This window comes from Dipteris shenzhenensis, chromosome 13, assembly GCF_047967505.1.
Source record: "Dipteris shenzhenensis isolate YYH24624 ecotype China chromosome 13, Dip_SZ_1.0, whole genome shotgun sequence".
Classification (NCBI taxonomy): Eukaryota; Viridiplantae; Streptophyta; class Polypodiopsida; order Gleicheniales; family Dipteridaceae; genus Dipteris; species Dipteris shenzhenensis.
The window spans coordinates 54,554,300-54,578,260 of record NC_141608.1 but is presented as its reverse complement, the minus strand read 5'-3'; the positions used below and the strand labels follow the sequence as shown (position 1 = coordinate 54,578,260).

Sequence of the window (23,961 nt, the reverse complement as noted above, 5' to 3'; positions counted from 1 at the left end):
AATACTCTGGCAATGTGAGGAGTTGGGTGAGGCAGGCCTTTGATGATATCTAAGACTCATTCTCTCTTGAATTTGTATCCTACCCATTGGTTACGTGCCTTGGTCTTTACATGCAGTTTAAGTTTGTGTACTCTATCATAGAGCGACACACACATGGTAGGTATTTCAAAGGAACCACATGGGTTGGCAATAGAATCCGTGATGGGGATAAGTGGCTTCCCCTCCGACAAGAGCCCCCAAGCAAAGGTGGAGTCACCTCCTCAAAGGATCGGATCACCTCATCCATCCTATGTGATAGGCAAAGCCGCCTCTCACACCGTGTCAAGCGTATATCTAGATGAATCCAAGAACATGCCCAAATTCATTCTCTAAAAACACAACATACAGCAATTTCAATCTCATGATAGTCACTCATAAGGTTGAAGACCATAAACTCCATCACGCATAGCAAGGACTAGCTACTATGACATCCCCACTAACGTCATCAACGCCCAACAGTGGGTGTAGACCATAGTATAAGCATATGCTCTCACACATACAAATCCATGTGACAAGTGGGCCATATAAACTGCATCTAGAGCATGGTCAAAGTGTATCTGGGTACGAGTAGGAGCCAACTGGTACTGCCTTGCTGCTAGTGTAATGGTCGATAAGTAGGAGTGGTCCGCAACCAAGTGGGGGGGGAGGGACCATGAGGTCATGTACATGTGTCACAAAAGCTAGGGAGCCCATCAGATAGTCCACTGTGCTCGCCCCCCCTCCATGTGGAAAGCAAGTGATCCCTCCAGATGAGGGCAATCTAAGAAGGCCGTTATATATTATCGAGTCGTGCACTGCTCCCATCTCCAGTAGGCATACCATATCCTGTGACATGTGCCTCCTCTGAATATCTCACTAAACCAAGCTCTGCTGGGTCAATCTCAACCACTCTAATATGGTCGACTCCAAAGTCAAGCAAGTTGACTTGTCTGCTCCCCGTCCTTGCATTGAAGTCACCTAAAAGAAGTATCTCCCCTTGCCTAGAGAACTCTGTAATGTCATCATATCTCGTCTCATAGGGACTGTGCCCCTCTGTGGTGACCTCATGGGCATATGATAATGTATGTGGAGGAAAGTAGCATACTACAATGAAAAATATATATTGCATCTTGTGGCTGCAATCCGACCCACATGTACAGTGCATGTTCCTCTCGATGCGTCACAGATATCAGCCGCCGTAGATGTGATCTGAAGAGGATAGCTACACCCCCAAGGCCTCAAACTCCAATATCTCTCCTCAATATCTTCATGTAGGTTGATTCCCATGTGCAGCCCTTTCTCGCGGCTCTCGTGTGTCTTTGTGTAGAAAATGATGTCTCTATTAGTGTATGTCTCTAAAAATCCTCCCGAATCTGACCAAAGAGGAAAAGCGCCTTTCAAAGTGGTTTTTGGAAAGGTGATCTTACCTCCCATCTTAAGAACTAAAGATGAGATTTTTGCAGCCGACTAGTATGTGAGAGACTTGGATACACCTTCTACGCAAGTACGGACATGAGTTGAGAGATCCCAAGAAAGCATAAGAGGGCCGCGGATGAGCACAAAAGAGACCCGAATCTCCAAGAAAGAGATTGGGAATTACTTAAGTTCAAGAAAGCAAGAGCTCGAAAAGATGAAGGGCAAAGAAATGGAGTATCCAAAACTTTCCACCAGACCTTTCTGAATCAACAAGCCAATCCATGAAGTTGCCTACCAGCTAGAGTTGCCCAAGCACTAAAAGATTCACGATGCTCTTCATGTGAGTCTTCTGAAAAAAGACCAGAGCCTACAAAACCAGTCTTGGAAGAGCCACCAAAGGTGAAAGAGGTGGAGGAGATTCTCCAACCCGAGCAAATTTTGTATCACACAAAAAAGAGAGGGCCCTAAAGGCGAGGTCACCTGCATGCAGCTATCTTGTAAAATTCAAGAATAATTCGGCATTGCAGAGGGGATGCAAGGAATTGTATTTGTCCCAAGAAATAAAGAGAACTACTTTATTTTGACTCCAATCAAAGACACTTAACTTTGGTCAACTGGAGAAAGTTTCTATTTTATTATTTGTTTTTACTTGCACGCATGGTGGGGATGCCCACACAGAACTACAACTAGTCAAAAGCAAAAGAATGCATGCAACAAATTAATGGGTAAGTAGTGACAGGGATATATATATATATAGACACATACACACACACACACATATACATGTATACATGTATATATATATACATATACATGTATATCTATATCTATATCTATATCTATATATACATACGTACGTACGTACGTACGTACATATGTATGTATGTATGTATGTGTGTGTGTGTGTGTGTGCGCGCGCGACGTTTGGCTCCTTCAAAGACTGTCCCTCATTTGCTTTGGCACTGTCCGTGTTCCAGGAACCTCCTAGGGAGAATTTCAGATCATCTTCAGCTCCGTTTCCCGAGTCACAAAAATTTGGGAAACATTTTTGGCTATTTGGCAGATTTATGAGGTCTTTGTCTCAATACTCACTATTTCTCTCTTGGGTGAGATATTGGGCTCTTTGGACAATCTCGAGTGAGCACAATTTGGCATACTTGGGTCGGCAGATTCACAAGTCATATGAATCTTTTCACGCATCGTTGCGGCAATCCTTATATGATGCCTGCCATGAGGGTGATATAGATGCTTCTTGCATAGAGCTTTTCTTTTTATGTTTCTGATCTTTGGGATACTCTCCATTTTGGAGACTTCCCATCTTGTATAAATACAACACTAGATATTACCAAAAAAAAAAGTATGTGTGTGTGTGTGTGTGTGTGTGTGTGTGTGTGTGTGTGTGTTCTCTACTTGTTTTTGAGTTCTTCTATCGGGCTCTCTTTCGGAGTTCTTTGCTAGTGCGTGGGAGACTTCCCATATTGTAAATTTATGAGGATATAAATACAATGGATTTTACCCCAAAAAAAAAAAAAGTGTGTGTGTGTGTGTAACATACACACACGTTACACACAAAACACACACACATATATATGTACATATGTTTACATATATGTGTGTGTGTGTGTGTGTGTGTGTGTGTACATATATATAACGATCTGTATGTGTATAAATATACATATATATGTATACATGTGTATACGTATATATGTATACATATGCATATACATATATAGGTATATATATATATATATACATAGATACACACACACTTTTTTTGTGGGAAGAAATCTTTTATTGCTGGAAAATAATTACATTCATAGTTACTTCAAAAACGAAGTAGCTACTACTCAACTAAAGATCTCAGTAGAAGCTGTATACACATCCTGATCAATCAAACGAGTCTGAAAACAATCGTAGAATGATTGTTGCAGAGAGCGTTTGAAAAAAAGAAAGAATGAAAATAGTGGATCACCAAAGACTCTATGATTTATGTCCATCCATAAAGTCCATAGGGTCCAATAGCGCACCCAAACAAAAAATAAATCAAAACCCTGTCTCTGTGGATGAAAACCAAACAACCAGAAAAATCTGCCAAAAGTAACAGTAAGAAATCGTGCTCGAAGCCTCTATCGGATGAGAGCAATGAGATTAGAAGTATGTGGACAGAACCAAAAAATGTGAAGCACCGATTCAGTAGAGTGCTTGCATCTGTGACAAACAGCTGAAGCAATATGTCGGTGTGCGAGTAACTGTCCGGATGGAAAATGCCAAGGAGAACTCGCCATAGGAAGAGGGATTTTGTAATGCCAAAGGAGACGCAGCCTTTTTCTCCACCACTTCATTGAACGATCCATATGCCAAACAGTATTAGCTCGGTGAGAAATCCAAGGTGGAGGTAATAACACTTTATACAGAGATGACACTGTGATATGTGAGAGCTTCAAAGGACGGGCATATAAGGAAGAAGAGCGTAAAATCCAATCCTCAAGCCGATTCTAAAGTTCCAAATGAGGTACCGGCAAGTATGGTTGGAGCATTTCTGAAATTTTATGCCATAAAGGACGATAGTGAGCTCCCAAGCCATACTTGCGAGCAGCCATAGAAAAAGATAAAATTGTGCCATCATCCTGAAGTACATCCGCCACAGATGAAATGCCTTTGAAGGAGAGAAAATAAGAACGTCCGGGTTCTTGTATGGCCAAAGGAGGGTGGAATACTTTAGACCAAAAAATATTCTCTACCCTCAAAGAGTTGCCCGACAGAGAGTCCCTGCCATGCCATTCCAAGTGGGATAAGATGTGTTTCCAATCAAGAGGCAGACAAGAGACAAAAGTGCAGCCTCTGATCTTGCCTTGGATAGAGCCAAATAAAAGATCCCACTGAGTAGGCTGCCAATTCCCAAAGGCAGATGTATGAAGATGTAATAAGAGAGAGCGGATCATGAAAGCCCAAGGCTGATCTCCTTGCATAAACTGTATCATCATTTTCCCTCTGTGAGCAAGTAAATGCATTTGAATATTGAGAATGTTCAGACCCCCGTGCATCTTTGGAGAACAGAGACGATGCATAGAGAGTAATCTGAGACTTTTCTTGCCATGTTTTGAACACCAGAAAATTTCCATAATAGCTGACATAAATGAAACCAGATCTGCCTTAGTGAACATAGTGAGAGGCAGATAAAATTGTATGTATGCTATCAGAATGGATTGTGTGATTCGCAAACGAACATGTAATGGCCAAGTTGCAAGCTTCCAATATTCAAGTTTTGCCCTTAACTTTACTAGCACCCAATCAGTTTGTTGTGAACGGGTGAGTCCCCAGCCTAGAGGATAACCGAGATGTCGAATGAATTGAGAAGCGGGGATAATTTCCCCAGGCCACAGAAGGTTGTGCCATTCCTGTGCATGTAACGGCAGAAATTTTGATTTCTGAAAATTTACCCCAAGGCCAGCAGCCAATCCATATGTAGAAAGAGCGTGCATAATCATGGACAGATCAGCCCGAGTATTTTTTGGAGTAAAGAATGAATCATCAGCATATGCCTGAGCAATCATGCTATGACTGCCAAGAATCTGCAAACCGTGCAGTTGGTCAGTGTCCAAGAGGTGATCCAGATATTGAAGCAGTGGATGAGTGGCTATGGCAAAAAGTAAAGCACTCAGGGGACATCCTTGCCTGACAGAACAACCAAGAGTCCAGGATGGAGAAATATCCCCTGAAAGTATGCAGGCAGCTTCACTATCTTGATATAGCCAAGTGATGAGTTACTGCATTTTTGTGCCAAAACCCAATGCCTGCATAGTCGATGAAATAAAATCCCACTGAACAGTATCAAAGACTTTGGCAATAACAAAACATCCTGTTGTGTGTATTTGGCATATTCAATTCCAATGTAGGCATTAGCAATGTTATCTGTGATATGCCTACGCGGGACAAAGCCATACTGAGCAGGATGCAACCCATCATGTAAAAACCCCTTTAGCCGATCAACAATCATTTTGGTAGTGACTTTGTAAATTACGGGCATAAGAGTGATAGGTCTCCAGTCTGCCAAAGACTCACAAATTTGTTTTTTGGGAAGGAGTTTAACAAGACCTCTCTTCCATGTGTCTGGCATTTTCTCATTTTGCCACGCAGCATTCACCATATATAGCAATGTATGCTTCAAAATAGGCCAATATTCTAGAAAAAAATCGACTGTTAAACCATCCCATCCTGGAGATTTCCATCTGCCACATGATTTGATCGCATCTGACAGTTCCCTCTCGGTAAAGGGTTCCTCCAATTCCAAAGCTTGAGGAGAGAAAATGATAGGAGAAACATGTTGCAACAGTAAATTTCGTGCAAGCAAAATCTGTTGCGAGGGAGGAGCTGCAGAGCCAAATTGCTGAGAGAAATGATGCGCACAAACAAAAGCAAGCTGTGACCGTGAAGTAGTCCATGATCCATCAGGCAGGAGCACTCTGCAAATTTCTGTTTTGATTCTCCTCTGATGTAAACTTTTGAAAAATTCTTTGGAAGAGCAACCTTTATCTGTAAAGGCTCTTTGTCTTGCTCTAGTCTCCCATTTGGCCAGTTTCCTGTGATCATTTAGTTTAAGACAATGTCTGGCCTGGCATAGTGTTGTTTGCTCATGCATGGACAACGAACGATGATGACTGAGTTCAGTGACATCTTGACAAGTGGATTTGGCCTGAGCAATGGTTTCCCTCAGAGTCTTCATGTAAGACTTGCCATAAGCTCTAATCACAACTTGCATTTTGGAAATAAAAGAATCCCAGGCACCATCAACATGAATATGGCTGCTAGAGGATAAACAATGAGATGCTTCAGTAACCATTGCCTTAAAATCAGCATGTTTCAAATAGCTATTGTTTATGATTAGATGTCTCCTTTGTGGCAATCTATCATCGGGCATATCATGAAAAGATAACCTCAACCATAGAGGTGCATGGTCTGAATGCACAAAGGCATAGTCAATCCACATTTTGCATGTAAAATCCCCATTTTGTTGGGGAGCTACACTATACCATCGATCCACACGTGCCTGATAAGCGGAAAAAGCATTATGTTGAAAAGTGTAGCCCGGTGACAAAGGCTGCAATTCCTTCCAAAGATCAACCAAATCCAGATGCAATAGTAGTTGAGACCATGCATGCCTTTCAGGAGATAACATATGGTCATGTCTGGAAGTGTTGTCTCCCTGTTGTGGAGCATTATTGAAATCCCCACATATGTAGGCATGATATCTCCATGGATATTGTTGCATGGCATCCCAAATTGCAGTTTCTCTAGAGGACTGAGGTGCATAAACAGAAGCAAATTCAAACACCTCTCCTCTAATAATGCATTGGAGAACAAGCCATCTGCCTTTGTTGTCATTTAAAGCAATGACTGGTTGAAACTCATGTTTGATCAGAAGGACTACCCCTGAGAAAGAGTGCTCCCCAGCATAGAAAATATCATATCCACAGTAGTGTCCTGTCTTGCCTGCATAGATATGTTGATTGTGTTCTTGTAATGCCACTATGTCAGGCTGAAATCTGTTGATGTACAGCCACACATATTTCCATTTCCTACTGTCACACATGCCCTGGACATTGAGTGTAAAGCATTTGATGCGAGCAGTCATATGTACATGTATTTATAGTAATATAACAACTATGTACAGCAGCAAAATTTATGAGGTCAGCCTTGCATTTCTATCTCAGGGTCAAGGCCTCGCCCCTGAGAAGAAGTAGCCACCTGAGAAGTAGACAGCAAAGCAGCAACCTCTTCTTCAGGGACGAGTGTTCTGCTGGCTGTTACTGCAGCCCATGTAATCCCAATTCCTGTATTTATCTCTGGGGTATTTCCACTAGAAGATGCACCATTCCAAGTGCGGGGGGGTGGAATTCTTCGAGCAAAAATAACTTTTCTTGGACTTTGCCAGCCATCAGTTGGAGGTTGTTGTCCTTTGGTCATGGATTGAATAGCAGGAGGTGAATGTGAAGTGAGATTCCCATAGGAAGTCACTGGAGCTTTGCCTTTATCCTGACTCCCAAAAGGCTGTCTATTGCTTTTATTTTTATTGGCAACTGGAGTAAGAGCATCCTTGGTAGGCATTTGAACCGGCAAAGTGGTACGAGGCATTTTATGCTGATTCATTGGACACTGTGAAGCCATGTGTCCAAACTTTTTGCACTCAAAACAAGCCCCTGCAAATAAACCCCATTTGAGTTTATAAAAAGCACTTCCCATGTTCACATTATTCACCGTGACTGAATAAGAGTCCGGTGTGGGATTATCAGTATCCCAGAGAATGCAGAATCTGTTTGAGTTGCCATTTGGCCGTGGTGGGCAGACCACTTTACCTAAAGATGCTGCAATTTTAGGCAAAAGTGAGGCCATACATTGTGGGAAATCGACAACTTCAACTCAAACTGGGCATCTGTGTCAGATTAAAGCCTGAAAGTACCTTGTGGGAGACCATGGCAATACATGTACCATTTGCTGCCCAAAAAAGAGAGGTGAATGTTCCAAAAGCATTTGTCTGTGAATCTCATCCACCATGATAACCTCAAAAAAGCCCCTGGCTGCATAGTGTACTTTACGAAAAAACGAGCCAGCCAAAGTGCGTGACAACCAGTTGCCTATCTCTGCAGCAGGTGGCATCCGGACTGGAAAAAATAAAATGACTACATTCTTAGCATATTCTCTGACTGGATCCACAATTTCATCGACCTCAACCATGAGGCCAACTGAAGGAACCGAGTCTTTCAACTCTTTCCTCGTATCTGCAAATCCTTCATGCATGACATCATATACCAGTTGCGCCTCAAGAGTATCATGCATCGGGTCATGCTAACCCTCAACCTGCTTTTGCTTCTTGCAGGGAACCGAGCGCTCCTTTTGAAACGTTTTTTCATATGAATATTCTGCCATGACTTTGTATGAAAGGGAGCTCAGGAATGAAGTACCTGGAAAAGGGTAGTGGAAGCCAAAAAAACCAGTCCCAAAGAAATATCCACAGGAAGCCCACAAGAGAGGAGAAGAAGAGTATAGTTGGTAAGGAGATAGCAGAGGGAAATGTAAGATTTTGGCTGGAACACAAGACTGTTAGGGAAGACACCAGAGCCAAAAAACCCAAAGAGATGTACGGCAGGAAGTACGGGACTGTACGGATGACGCTGCACGGAGAGAAGTCTGACTGACAAGTGTACGGAAAGACCTGTAGGAAGAAGGTACGGGGCTACGTACGTGACTTTGCAGAGGGGGACCAGAACTGACGCAGATGTACGGAATCGTACGGATGTACGGACGCTGTACGACAACCGTACAGCTGTACGGACGGGGCTGCACAGGGTTCCTGGCGAGGACGAAAAAACAGAGCGGCGTACACCTCATTTGTATCGCACAAACACACCGCGAGCAGTGCACACACACCTAGGAGGCTGTAGAATAGGTACGGAAGAGCAGCAGCAGATGCGGGCCTGTACAGAAACGCTGAGGCAGGCTGGAACCTGTACGGAACAGCCGTACGACCTGTACGGGTAGCCGTACAGGTGGTATGGGAGGCCGCAAAGGTGACGACGGTGGCTGGAAGGCACCAGACCCTGACAAGCTTGCGGGGATGGCACGATCGTGCTCCTCAGCTCTCTAACCACACACACACACACCACACACCATAGATACACACACACACACACACATGTATATGTATACATATACATATGTGTGTGTGTGTGTGTGTGTGTGTGTGTGTGTGTGTACACATATAGATGTAGATACATACACATACACATACATACATATACCTTTGTAAGATTGGAATACGTCCAATCATACAAATTTAGATTTTTTGTTGTTCTAAATTCTGAAAATCTACACAGAAAATATAAGAGAAAATGAAAGAGAAGAAAAAAGAGGTAACTTTTTTGAAAAACAAAAGGAAGACATACTTACCAAGCAAGGCGACACTTATGTCGTCCTCTGTGGCCAAGCCTATATATATATATATATATACACTAGAGAGTGGTACACTACCCCCATGATTTAAGGGGAAAAGCCACTAGAGTGGGCAACCAACTTCAAAGAGGACCCACAATAGCTTTTTGGAAAATTAACTTTCCGGCTAAAGTCATGCACCAGCTTTATTTGAAACGCTGGGATTTTGTAAAAGCATAGGCTCTCAAGCTCTCAAGCTGATTGGAGTTCAACCAGACTCATGCTCGGGCTCTAGTGTGGTGCTCAGGCTCTATTGTGGTGTGAGTTTCTCTCTCCTTCTTCCCCTTCACCATTTGCAATCTCTTCCTGATAAAATGCTGTTGTTTCCCACTGCCCTCCTAATTTCGGAGCATCCTAGTTGCTGAGTTGTGATGGAGAATTAAGAGTTGCATGCACAAGTCGAGTTTCAATGTCCCTTCCAACGACTGCGCCACTGGCATCAAAGATTTCTGCACCATTCTTATCAAAGAGAGCTTTGACGTCATGATTTACCGGAATGGCCGCAAACGGACAATAAGTTCCTCTTGATGTCTAACAGGAATACAACATCTGACAACTTCTTAGTAACTCCATCAGACATGAAAGAACTAGTACCTATGCCTTTGGTGTTAGAAAATGACCAACAGAGGGTACGCACAACAGAAGACTGCTGCAGCCACTATTGCAGTCTTCTGCCTCCTGGAAGTAGATCTGAAGATGTGTAAACTCCTGCTCCTGCTGCTCCCACAACTGCTGGTGTGCTGGATGCTATGAATGAGGCACTAGGCCTCCATTTTATAGGCCCAAAGGCCTTCTGAAACGACCGACTGGAGCAGGCCTCCTGGCCGACTCAGTCTGTCCCAAAACCGCCCCCACTAAGCCCTTTGGGCTGTGGGTAGCTCTTCTTGGGCTGTGTGCCCTATACCTTTAAGTGCAGGTCCAGCCCCCCTTTGTAGTGTGTGCCAGCTCCCCCCACTCCCACCTATACATGAGGCTGTGGGCTGGCCTATGTGGCCGACCAGAATGGCTGACCAGCTCATCCTCCTGGCCTTATATAAGGGCAGGGTGCTGCCCACTGCAGCCCCTCCCTTCCCTGCAACACCTGGTCCTTTGATTGTGCTGCTGCCAGGCCCTATGCCTTTGCTTCTCTGCTGCTCTTCCGTCGCTTCGTGCCAGGCCAGATCTAAGGCTTGATGCCCGCCATCTCTCCTGCACATCAGCTCCTTGGATGCGCCCTCTGAAGCTCCGGTTTGCTGTGAGGTGCTGCCCATGTAGCAGCCCCCTCTTTCTCTCTCTTCTCTGGGCAGATCTTGCCCTAGGTCTTCCTCCCCCACACTCTCCTCATTTGGGGGATTACAGATGGGGAGGTGACCTTTCCAACATTTGGATGAGCAATTCGCATTGTTTCCGATTCCTACAAGCTGTATGGGAGGTCTACCCATCGACTGGCCATATGTCGAGAAGCTCCACTACAGATGATCCACTACTCATCAAACCCCGGACGAATGGATTACCCTTGTACAAATTTCTTCTATAGCCACGGACAGCTCCAATCCAGTCTAAGGACTATTACTAGATGCCTTGGACGGCTTTAGCTTATAATTCTTCTCGTCTCCAACCTTCTTTCTACACTCATTTTGAATGTGGCCGCTTTTGTTGCAATAGAACGATTTTATCCTTCTCTTCCCCTTACCCTTAGAAGAAGAGGGATTACTGGGGTCTTTGCCCTTCCCTTCTACAAAGAAAGCCGAATCGTCTCCTTACCTAGCTTTTTGATGCTGAACGCATGGCGCTGAACTACTCAAAGGTGAGCGGAGGTGTCCTGACCCTCGTATTCAATGCCGTAACGAGACTATCATCCTTGGGGGGAAGAATAAGAATGCACCTTTGTACAAGATCTTCACTGGTGACTGTAATACTAATTGCACACATCTGATCTCGTAGGTTATTCACCCTTGTGATAAACTACTCTACTACTTCAGACTCGAACAATTTCTCAATGCAAGTTGATGCTCCAGATTGTGGATCCTCGTCCAATTCATGGACTCATATTAGTTCTTGAGGATCATCCATGCCTGTGCAACTGTAGCATGTTGAACAAAAAATCATGACAAAAACGTTGACACTGGTAACACTAGAACAAGGTGTATCTGGATTCCGCATTCCTTCTCCTCCATGCCCAGATCTGAGCAACTGTTGGAACCATTTTCCTTGTTGCATCGACGGGATCCGCTTTTGGAATCAGTCACGTCCACTCAAGTCGTCGTCTCCCATAACTCATAAGAACTCAAAATAGGCTTCATTTTGAACTTCCGCAGGATGTAGTTCATCCCATGGAACTTTCCTTCAGACTAAACAGTGGGGATCACACTCTTTCTGTAGGTTGATCGATCTCTCCAAATCTGCTAGAAAACATAAAAAGGCTTCCAACACTTCTTGTTTAGAGCCAAAGCTCTAAGACCATGTAAGAAAATACTAACTCCTGCATGTAACACAAGCAGCAAGATCTTTATAGACAAGAGACAAAGAGAATATGAGACTGTATTACTGCAAATTAGTACAATAGATGGCAGTCACTTCCCTGCCGTATGCTTCTAAGAAGAAGCTTCGAAGCATACTAGAAACAGTAGGGGATGGAGGCTGTATGCCAAATACAAAGGCAATAGAAAGTGAATTCTAATGGGCTACACAGGCTATCATTATATAGCCCCTCTTGGGAGGTCCGTTGCAGCTCAATCGATGGCCGACCTTAGGTCGGTGGCCAACTGACACTGCCCCCTATTCAGGAACCCATACCATTGGATTAAGGACTCCCACCTCCAACCTCCTGCCAAGGCCCAAGGGGCATGGGGAGCCTGCTCAGGCGGACCCCAACTAATGCTCATAACTCTGACCATCAGGCCGTACTCAGCCTCGATTCAATGTCTAAACTAGGACCTACTGGGCATCTGTGCTACTCAATGCCCTCTCCTCATAAATGGAGCTTACAAAGTAGAGCTAGCCGGTAGCCGTGTAGTTACATGAGCGTTGAGCATTGATTTCTAACAAAGTCCAGCTCTCAAACTTTCCTCCTAATGCATATTGTTTCATGCTTAAGCCTACCTCCTCCTCTTAGCCACAAAAGCTCTTCTCAAAGACGCAAAGGGAAATGGTCTCCCTTGCTCCAAGGCATCATTCAAGCCTAGGGTTGTCTTAGCAACAATGCTAGTATCTCAATGGCACACAAGTTCAAGCCTTGCAAAAGGTGACACCTCCATTCAAAGACACACAAGTTTTCTCTCCTCTCATCTCAAGACCCCTTACATAATAGTGAGGTAGCAACAATGTGACCTACTTTGATATTGATTGTAAGAAACAAGATGGGTAGAGGAGAGAAAGTAAAGCATATACTGGAAATATATTGCAGTGCAAAAGGGCAAATTTGCTCAATCAAGAAATCGAATGGGCCACATGCAGTTTTTATAGTCTTCCATAGTGTTCAAGCCAAGATCCAAATCTCACTACTGAACTACAATGACTTGCCTCTAGATATCTGGTATGTCTAACCTAGAGAATATCTTAATAGTAAATCTTAATCACATGCCAGCATGTGCGCACATGCACATGCATGGGCACACACATCTCCAATGGAACATTTAGTCATCTTTTGATATGAAACAAACAGTGTACATTCTAACCTTGTTAATAGTCAATTCTAATGTCAACGGCATCAACCCAGATGCATGTATAGAAAACAAACTATCCATAGCAGCCGCTGAACATGCCCAAACTTATCCTTTTAATATTAAGCAAAAAAAGCCCATATAATAGCATATCTACTTTCAAAAACCATCAATTGACAATGCATGTCTTGAACATAAACCCTAATCTCTATTAATTACCAACCTTTCGCGCCATTAAATGCCTAGCCACCAAAGTTTCTTGAAGCAGACACAAAGAACCGTTTGATACTTATATATCCATTCGACTCTCACATAACACATTACCATGCTGTGTCTCGAGATGATTTTGCTTCAAACTCCATTTTCGGTGGTTCACTTCCTCGTCCTCCTATGAAAACACAATATATCAGCTCATGCAAAATAACAAAAGCAAATGGAAACAAGTATATATACCTAGATGAATCCAGGAACATTCCCAAACTCATCCTCTAAAAACACAACATAGTGCAGTTTCAATCTCATGAGAGTCACTCACAAGGTTGAAAACCATAAACTCCATCATGCATAGCAGGGACTAGCTACTATGACATCCCCACTGACGTCATCAGCGCCCAACAGTGGGTGTAGACCATAGTATAAAAGTATGCTCTCACACATACAAATCCACACACCCACACATACTTGAGCATCCATTTATACAAAGTCTTCGTACTGAGTTTCTGTCGGCACTCCGGAGGTGAAGGGCAAACTCAGCCATGATGAAGGCTAGCACTAAAGGAGAAGGCTAATCAAAAGGTAGTCCAAAATCTCTTCATTCAAGCTACAACTGCTTGTGAAGTCTAAACATTTTCATTTTAGTCTCTCCCTAACGGGCATCTAAATCTAAATTTAGCTAATAGGGCAACGCACCATTTAAGATAGAAAGAATTATCACAATACCAGCAAGCCGCAACTTGGACGAAAACTTCACAAGGTGAAATTTGCATGTCTGCTAATACGGCAGAAGCATATACCTAGATGAATCAGGAACATTCCCAAACTCATCCTCTAAAAACACAACATAGTGCAGTTTCAATCTCATGAGAGTCACTCACAAGGTTGAAAACCATAAACTCCATCATGCATCGCAGGGACTAGCTACTATGACATCCCCACTGACGTCATCAACGCCCAACAGTGGGTGTAGACCATAGTATAAAAGTATGCTCTCACACATACAAATCCACACACCCACACATACTTGAGCATCCATTTATACAAAGTCTTCGTACTGAGTTTCTATCGGCACTCCGGAGGTGAAGGGCAGACTCAGCCATGATGAAGGCTAGCACTAAAGGAGAAGGCTAATCAAAAGGTAGTCCAAAATCTCTTCATTCAAGCTACAACTGCTTGTGAAGTCTAAACATTTTCATTTTAGTCTCTCCCCAACGAGAATCTAAATCTAAATCTAGCTGATAGGGCAACGCACCATTTAAGATAGAAAGAATTATCACAATACCAGCATGTATAAAAAATAGCATTGCTTTGTAAGAGTAGAACTATCCAACCGTACAAATTGAGGATAAAAGAAAGGGAAAGGTAAGAAAAAATAAAAGGAGGGATGGCAGTTTTCATACTACAAAGGCCACAAAATGCAATCACACCTGATGGAGCTGCTGCAGATGTAGCTGTTGCTCTCTTTGATAAGGACCCCTCAACAGATGAGGGTGGCGTAGTTACCACTGGCTTGTCTGTCACCTTGGAGCTTTTCTTCACTGCATGGCGTCGATTTTGAAACCAGTTCCACACCTATGATCAAAAGATATGAGAAAAGGATAAGGCCAATCAAGGAAGGTGAGCCAAGGAAAGGATTATCCAAAAATATATAATCTCATTTTTTATAAACAGCCATTGCTATGAAAAAGTGTCCTCTGCACTCCAAGCTAAAGCTCACCAAGGCGGTTTTGTGTTTTTCATTTTGGTTCTGTTAATATAAAGTAACCTTTTTGATCTGGCAAGACACTGTTTCTCTAAGCGTATGCACTTTGGATGCACTTTGATATTTCTCGCCTATCAATATGTCCCTATACTATAGCAATTTCAGGATCACACAAATGGCAAGGAAAATAAAGGAAATATTTTAAATCCCAAAAGGAAAGTGTTGAAAAAATTTAATTGGTTTTCAAACTTATAAGGCTTATCGTATGCTGCATGTCAACCTCCCCAAGTCATCCTCAAGCAGGGGCTCACAAGTGGGGAGGTGACCACATGACTTCCAACGCCCCCTCTCACCAAAGTATTGTGGGCCAACACCCACTTGTCAATGCAGATGCTCTATCAACTCCATCATACCACTCAAAGCCATCCTCAATGTTTGATACTTAACTCTAGGCTCCATACTAGCAAGCCACCTTGAAACAGAGGTTCTACCAGCACCAATTGCCTATGGTAACGCAAATCCCGATCACGAACATGCCAACTTCCTCATGCAATCATGTACCATCAACAGATTCATCCACGTAGTCACCATCTCGTCGACTCTGCAAATGTCAAGGCCATCATGCATCTAACAAATGACCATCCAACTATCCCCCTAAGAAAATGAGGACATTGCAAGGACCTTGCCTCAAGGGTCTATTGAAATCTGACATCAAACCAGCACCATCCGTAACCTAGTCCATGCAACCTTGCGCATAGAGATTCTTGTACCTACTCCATATCAATCCCCATTGGCCAGAACCCCCCCTGGAGAAATAGTCACAAACTGGTCCTCCGTGGACAAGATCATCCTCCTCTAATCCGTCAGATCCCAAGACTTCATCCGAAAGACCTTCCACAAGGAATGTCAATTTCAGGGGATGCTTGAGTCTGCTTTGGAATCTGAGTGCTAATGTTGACCAATCTCTGTCTACACGGCCTGTTTATTGGCTCTTTCCATAATGTTTTGATGCTAAAGCTCTGCTTGAAGATGAAATGTAACAAGAACTTTATGTACAAATCTTTTTTATAATATAATACAAACTTTTTTTGCCCCCAAAAAAAAAAGAAATACAAGATGAAAGACACTTCAAGAGCGCACAGAATGCAACTCTGAAGCATGCTGCGAACAGTGAACAGACCCAAAGACCTGAGAAACAGCTCCAACCAACAACAAAGAACTCAATGCTACCCACATTGACGTTGTAGACCACTCCGCGAGGCTAGTGATGAGGCTAATACTGTCCACTAGCATGCAGGATTACTGCGTGAGCGAGATAGATGAATTGCAAGATGTGAGGACAGAGAGCACTGAGATATGGAGCTGAGAAGCTGAGCGAGAGCTGAGTGAAAGCTGAAAGATGAGAGCTGAAATATAAACTGAAAGCGTTGCTGAAACAGACTACGCAAACCTCCACCCTCTTTGCTGTCTGAACCCCGAGCTGAGTGCTACGTGGACTCGCGGGCTGGAGCAGGGCTGAGGAGGTGCAGAACTGAATGAGGATGAAGGGGGGACATAAGCCCCTTATATAGGCCACCAACCAGCCAACTAGCCAGCCAAACTGTCCGACCAGTCAGGTCAGTTGGTGACCTGGTTGGCTGGCTGGTAGCACCAGCTAAAGCCATCCCTAGTAGCCGACTCGGGGGCAGAGGCTGCCTATAAATGGTGCCTAGTCAAGCCCCTTTCAAAGTCTTTAGGCCAGCCTTGAGGACTCATATCCTAGGCTAAGACCTAGACCTAACTAATCCTGAGATGGAAACACTAGCATACTGAGTTCTCCAGTGGATACAAGTGAACAAGGACTAACCTATTAGCTGAGACACTGACCTATGTAGCTCTCCACGCAAGTCCGAGATGGGAAGACACCTCAAAACCCTTGGTTTGATACTGAATGCAGAGAGGCGAGAGCCTACCTCATACGAGAGTAGACCTTAGGGCATCTGACGGCATCTAAGGCACAGAGGAGTTTTCAACAATTGACACGCTGCAAGAGGCGGGCTTTTCTCACGCACAGGATGGATGAGATTGTCATAACTTTTCGAGGAGGAGACCCGACCACTAGATGGGGTTAGCTAACAGAGGGGAAGTCACTTATCCCCATCACTGACCCAGATGTCTGGCACACATATGCATGTTCCCTCTATGATGTCCAAATGCAGACACCACCGGACATGTCCTCTATGCCCACGCCCACCACTTGTCGCTTGTTTACCACACAGAATGTGCACTTCGTCGGCTACACAACCAGAAAGCACAGGATCATGAGGGCCTATAGAATTAGCACTTTGCACATGGACAAGAGGTCTTAGCACCAGTCTCACATGTTCAACCAAGCTGTTTGTCACAGCTTCCCACCCACCTGGAGCACCACCACTATTGTACCGATACACAAAGCCGGCGACCCTATGGAGACTGGGAATTACCGCACCCTCATGATTGGTCATACTCTGGCCAAGATTTATGGATCAATTCTAGAGAGGGAGCTCAACAGTCATATAGAGGCTCGAGAGCACCAAGCCCTAGGATAGGCAGGATTCCAGAGGCAGCATTCTACCTTAGACCACATATTCACTTTGAGAGCTGTCATTGAGGAGGCGAGATTCAGACACCAGAAAGTCTACACATGCTTTGTAGACTTTCGGAAAGCTTTTGACACGGTCCCGTGTTCCTGCATGGTCAAGAGACTACAGGAGATGCAGATTCCAGAGACGTTGATTTGGGGTGTGGTGAGCTTATATGAGTCAGCCAAAGGCAGAGTACATGCCCCAAGCGGTCTATCAGACTGGGTCAAGAGCACGATTGGAGTGAAGCAGGGCTGTCCACTCTCACCGACCCTCTTCGGACTCTACATCAATGAGATCACATCTTTCATAGATCGCCTAGGAGGCAAGGGTTCACTCTTGGGTGACCTCATGATACAGATATTGTTATACGCTGATGACATGGTCCTCATATCATCCTCAACGGAAGGGCTGCAGAGACATCTGGAGGCACTAGAGGTGTTTTGCAGAGAGAGACTTGATAGTCAACCTTGGGAAGACCAAGGTTATGGTCTTCAACACCTCACTTGCAGTGACTCGTCGACTCAGCTTCACTTATCATGACGAGCCAGTGGAGATAGTCTAGTCCCACACATATTTGGGAGCAGTCTTCACAGAACCCCTTTTCACGATGACACATGCAACCCAGGCACAACTCACACGAGGATGGGGTGCTTTGGCTCGACTAAAGAGACAGTGCTTCCAGGCACACTTTCAAGACCCACCAATGAAGAGCTGGCTCTGATACACTAGTGCGACGGACGGCCATGTATGCAGTACCCTTCTGGGGATGTGACTTACCGAATACTGAGTGGAGGAAATTTGAGCGGCTACAGGTGACTATGGAATCCAAGATGATTCGAAGTAAGCCCTCAATTCCACATGAGATAGTACAGGCAAAATTTGCCATGACTCCCCTACAGATTGATGCCATCTTTCAAACAGTGACTTTCATCCACAGAGTCTAGGACTTGCCTCGATGGAGATTACCAGAACTGGCCTTGGAGTTATCTAGACAACTAGCACAGAGCGGAACAAACACATGATATGCATCGATATCCACATGGTTTACCAAGCAGGATATCCAGATGGACAAGCTCCCCCCTTTTCAGTAGAGCATGGACGCACCCCCTGAATCGCTCCCACGAGATGAGATCAACCGTATCATACGGCTAGATCTCCTTCATCTCCCTACGTCTCGGACTTGGGGGAGAGACCAGGAGCTCCCCACCAAGTCCCAATTCTACTGTGACCACTTCCTAAGAGCATCGGAGGGAGGATTCATCATCAAATGTTTGCACTCTTGAATATGTTGGTGAATAGACAATGCCATCAGGCACAATGATAGATTGGGGATTGATTCATGCATTGGCATCTTGGTGTGAAGAAGAGTTGAGTCTTTGGGTGGTTTTTGACTATAACAGTGGAGTGGTGATTCTCAATGCTTTCAACTTCTTTTGCTATGCAAATGATGAAGAGTACAATATCTTGAAGTTGTTATGTGCACTTCCAATTATGACAAGGATGATTCTTGAATGCATGTATACGCAATATTTTCACGGTGCTGGTTGGTCACTTATTTTTGAAGATTTGATTGAGGATCACATTGTGGAGGATTTTCAACAAGTGGTTATGCATTATACATTGGTCTTGGTATACTAAGGCTCTGTGGGATCTTGTTTGGATCTTGCTTGGGATATTGTTTGGATCTTGGTGTTTCCTTTTTGTGTTTCATCATGGTATGTTTTAATTTCTTTCTATATATTAGGAGCTTAACCCTAAGTTTTAGTTTACTGTGTGCAATGGACTCATTTTCCTCCCCTTTTTTTATTTTGTTATTCCCTTATTTATTTTTCTATATCCCCCTCCCTCTTAGCTTACATTTATTTAAGATCTTTTTCTCCTTTCTTAACCCCTTCAAACCACCCCTATTTCATTAAAATCCTTTTAATTAAAATCTTTCTCCTCCCATCACTTATTTCAATTTGTATTAACCCCCCCTTTTTTTCAATACAAAGGTGCATTATGTTTACTTCTTAACCTTTAGACCGATCTTGCTAAACATTACTCTGTATTAAACCACCCTTTTTTACAACGGGTCATTATCTTTGCTACTTAAGCTGAATAAGTGTATGGCTAAATAATTTGCCATTGGACAAATCCGTGTTTCATCTCATCAGTTGAGGATCGAGACGGGGAGAGCAATAAGCATACCCAAGGAGCAGCGGCTATGTATGCTTCGCACACTAGGAGTGACTGAGACAGAGGAGCATTTCCTATGTGTCTGCCCACCCTATTATGAGATCAGGGGACGATACCATTGCCTCTACCAGGAAGGGAGCGGCTTCGGTCCACCCCACGATTGATCCACTTCCAGGATCAGGTTTGCATTGGGCTATATCTACTTGAGATACGCTGACACAGTGAGACCCTACTACGACAGAACAGACAGCAACAGGAGGCGATCAGGCCATACGACAGAGAGGCTGACAGAGCACAGCGTCACGTCACAAACTTCTATGCATTTGAGTCAGCTCCAGGACACATCGGGATGGAGGTGGAGGAGATAGCTGACATGCGGGCAGCCTGAATTACTGAGAGAGGGATGCAGAGACCACCTGCAGAACGGAGAGTGACCAAAGCACACTCTATTGAGGTCCATCCTATCACAGCTTTCCTCAGAGGAGACTACCGGAGGCGAGGGGTTTCTCTGAACATAGCCCAACAGGTTCAGAGATCGAGGAGACCACGTCCCCCTAAACAGCATGACACAGCCCGACAGACGCAGATCCGAGACATTTTCACCGCTCACATGCGAGCCACCATGGTGCTGGGCTTTGGCTTCTAAGCCTATGTCTCAGATCTTAGCATGCTACAGCTCTCAAACAGTTGCCAGTCTCCAGGTTATATATCTGATTTTGCTCGAGCTATTGAGCTTTGTAGAGTTATCAGGTTATCAGGTTATCAGTCTATCAGCTTATCAGTTTTCAGTTTAGTAGTCTTAGCACCCAACAAGGGCCTTAGTGCGCCCTTTGCTCCAGCCCACTGAGGCTTGTATGAGATCATCCTTTTGGTGTACTACCTTGTCCCATAGGCCCGTGAGGTCTTCCGCGGACGTTAATACACATCTCTCTCTCTCTCTCTCTCTCTCTCTCTCTCTCTCTCTCTCATCCTATCCATGTCATGTAGGAGAAGAAGGCCATCTCATCCACCTGCTCTGACTCGCCAGAAATACTCCCTCGGGTCCACCTTCCCAAAGCCAAAGTCACCACCGGTGTGCATCCTAGTCCAATGTGGTAGGAGGATCTATGAACCAGTCCTTGCCCAAACGGCCCACTACCCTAATCCTCTTGCCAAAGAAGCAAATCCAAGCTCCCATCCATCTCTAGGTCTCCCTCGGCTAGTGGCTGGAGGAGCCCTCCCAGCCGTGCTCTGTAGAAACTGGTTCGGTCCCTGCCTCGCCTAATCATAATCCGCAGAGGTAACCCTATCCTCAAGAACTAGCAACACCACCAGCTATCGGTCCACATCTGAAGTCTTGCACCACCACAACTCAGGGATGGCTGCATCGATAGCCCTACACATGTGCAAAGGTCTGCTACTGCTGCTGCTGCCTCTGCTGCTGGCCCCCTGTTCACCTTCTCTAGCGCCCAGATGCAATTCTGAGGGCTGGAACAGGATCTGCCCCTTGCTGTTGCACTTTGGCTGGCTCTCTCTAGTACCTTGGGTGCACTTCTGAGGGCTTACCTGCAGCCTTCGATCACCTCTTCTGAATAGTAGTGTCCCCCCCTACTGGGGGCCTTTTGTAGGGCAGCAAACCCCCTGAAACAGGCTGACTAGCCCTTCTACTGGACGACAAGTCTGGGGACTGCCAACCAGGTCTGTGGACTAGCCGTCAGACCACGCCTTTGAGGCCTATTAAACCCCTACTGGCTGCATTCTTTGCTGGGTCTCTGGCCAGTGCTGGAGCCCAACAATGGGCAGGCCCTGTCCCCCCGTCCACATGGCTTGTGTGCAGCTCCGTATGTGAAGAGCAGCACAAGAGTCCCACAGTGGACTGATCTGCCCTGTAAGGTGGGACATAAACAAACCTAAGAAAGATAGTCATCTGCTGTGCATGTGTCAGTCTGTGTGCTTCCCACACGGCAACCTCTTCATTGCTATCCCTTCCCCCTATTTCTCTACAGGTGTAACTCCCCCATGCTCTCCTCATTTGGGGGCTTACAAACAGGGAGTTGGCCCTTATTCTCTGACACTTAGGTATCTTATTTTTAAGGCGCTTAAGACACCCATGTCTGATGCGTGTCTAATGCTTGAAACTAGCCCTTAGTTGAGCTGAGCCTCCATTCATACCTGCAATGCGCTTTGCATAAGCCATAGAAGAGAGGAACATAGTTTCAGAACTCAACTTTGTGCTGATTCCTCGAAGTCTTTATGGCCTTTGTCACTTCACATCCCGCAAGGATTGTATGCCACAGCCCTCGATGGCTTGGGACCATTACTCAAAACCCTAATCCACATGACTAGAGCCATAAATGGGCATGCTAGCTCATGGTCAAGCCCTGATATCCTCCCGATATGAGGGCTCGCAGTCAGGGCACCAGCAGAATAACAAATGCCTTCATTGTCACAATGGAGCTATGCCCGTATCTGTAAGGCAAGAATGCACACATGGTTGAGCCTGAATTTATGGGGACAGTATTTTGGCTTGCAACTACTCACAGTTGTATTCTTGAACCTATACTGAAATTTATAGACTCTATTTTGATGTCATGAGCAAAGAAGACTAGATACACTTCACAGAAAATAGTCGACGAGAAATAATACATGTCCACAGTAGAGCAATACCTGCTTTGACTGAACAGGCATCTTCCCCACTCGCTCTGGCGCAGCACTGCAAGCGACACAGACAATGAGAAATGATGATGAGAGGCAAAGCTTCAGTATACACAATATAAGGTAATCCCATAAAAATGCTTGTATTCTTTCGATGCTGTCCATTATTTGCAAAATCAACTAAATGGTTTCCCCCACTTTTATATATATCAAACTATGTGCCAATGTTTCGTTAGGATACCAAAATACATTTTATTACGTGATAATAGACGATCGGAGAAACACATACGTGAACATATCAGCAAGAGCTTGCATGGCTTCCCGAGACGGAGCAGCGCCCTTCGCATCCTCCAATGCTTTCTCCATCGCCACAACCTTTTACCGATAAATTTGTAATTTAGGAGCCAAGTCTGAGAGCAAGTATTACTAGAAACAGGGTCCGCATTAAGACACTAAACATACATTATAATAACAGTCAACATTGTCCGCGTCTTGTTATGCTTATTATCCACCTGACAACATCCTGACGAAAAGATGCCAAAGGCTTCTTGAAGAGGGAAACAAGTAGCAGGATATGATTGAGCTTTCGTATACCCATTAAGATACCGCACGTGCATCATACAGAACATAAACAGTTCCCTTGCTGATCGGCCTAATTTTGTTACAAGACTACAAACTATTTTCACTTGGATGACAACGTGCAGCTCAGTCGGTGAATTAGCCAACCCACGGCATGGGGAAGAATTACCTCGCTTGGCAGGAAACGAAACACTGGAGCACCTCCGGCGGGTGGCCTCCCCATCGTTGACGGCGAAATGAGAGAAAACAATCAAAATGAGGAGCGCGGAAGCTGGAGGAGAGGTCAAAACGGAAGAAGACGAATGATCGTTTGTCTTAAGTACCTTTAAACCTGGGCCTCACAATAATATCGTTTCCTTCGATTTACCAAGTTATAAGAAATGTAATTTTCAAAAAGTTTTTTTGCCCTACAAAGGGTCTTACGGTAGTGTTGGTTTTTTGGGTTGGGTTAGTAAAAGTGGGGGTTTGCGAGTAGTCGGTCAAGTTGACCGGGTTAGTGGGGACTAGGGTTAGGTCTTAGGTTAATGATGTAGTTAGGAATGTTTGACCCAAATAGGAACTAACCCAGATCTTACTAAATTTGTTTGACCCAAATAGGAACTAACCGAGATCTTACTAAATTTATTTTAATAACTTCCTTTATTGGAAGTACTTAGTACCTACCCCCTTAGCCTTGCACAGCAAGCAGTAGAAGAGCAACAGGAGCAACAGTAGTACATGGTGAGTGATGAAGGCGAAGGTTCCAAGCAAGGCCAAAGTGGTATTGCCACCTTGTTTGTCATATAAAACTTTCTCTCTCTCTCTCTCTCTCTCTCTCTCTCTCTCTCTCTCTCTATATATATATATATATATATATATCCAAGCAGGGCCAAAGTGGTATTGCCACCTTGTTTTTTATATAAAACTCTCTCTCTCTCTCTCTCTCTCTCTCTCTCTCTCTCTCTCTCTCTCTCTATCTATCTATATATATATATATATAAAACCTTCA

At 44.4% G+C, this 23,961-nt stretch overlaps 1 protein-coding gene across 2 annotated transcripts in view; it reads right to left on the bottom strand.

Moving 5' to 3' along the window:
• The window catches only part of LOC147895596 (protein SAWADEE HOMEODOMAIN HOMOLOG 2-like), a 39,661-nt gene extending 16,385 nt beyond the window's left edge, over window positions 1–23,276 (bottom strand). For both annotated transcript variants that reach the window (XM_087383664.1, XM_087383665.1), the window contains exons 1-5: window positions 23,143–23,276; window positions 22,684–22,769; window positions 22,407–22,452; window positions 14,705–14,849; window positions 13,386–13,449 (exon numbers count right to left, since the gene is read on the bottom strand). In XM_087383664.1, the coding sequence (XP_087239790.1) occupies window positions 13,386–13,449; window positions 14,705–14,849; window positions 22,407–22,452; window positions 22,684–22,769; window positions 23,143–23,196 (395 nt within the window). In that variant the 5' untranslated portion in view covers window positions 23,197–23,276. The remainder of the gene's footprint in view (window positions 1–13,385; window positions 13,450–14,704; window positions 14,850–22,406; window positions 22,453–22,683; window positions 22,770–23,142) is intronic.
• Window positions 23,277–23,961: the final 685 nt, after the last annotated feature.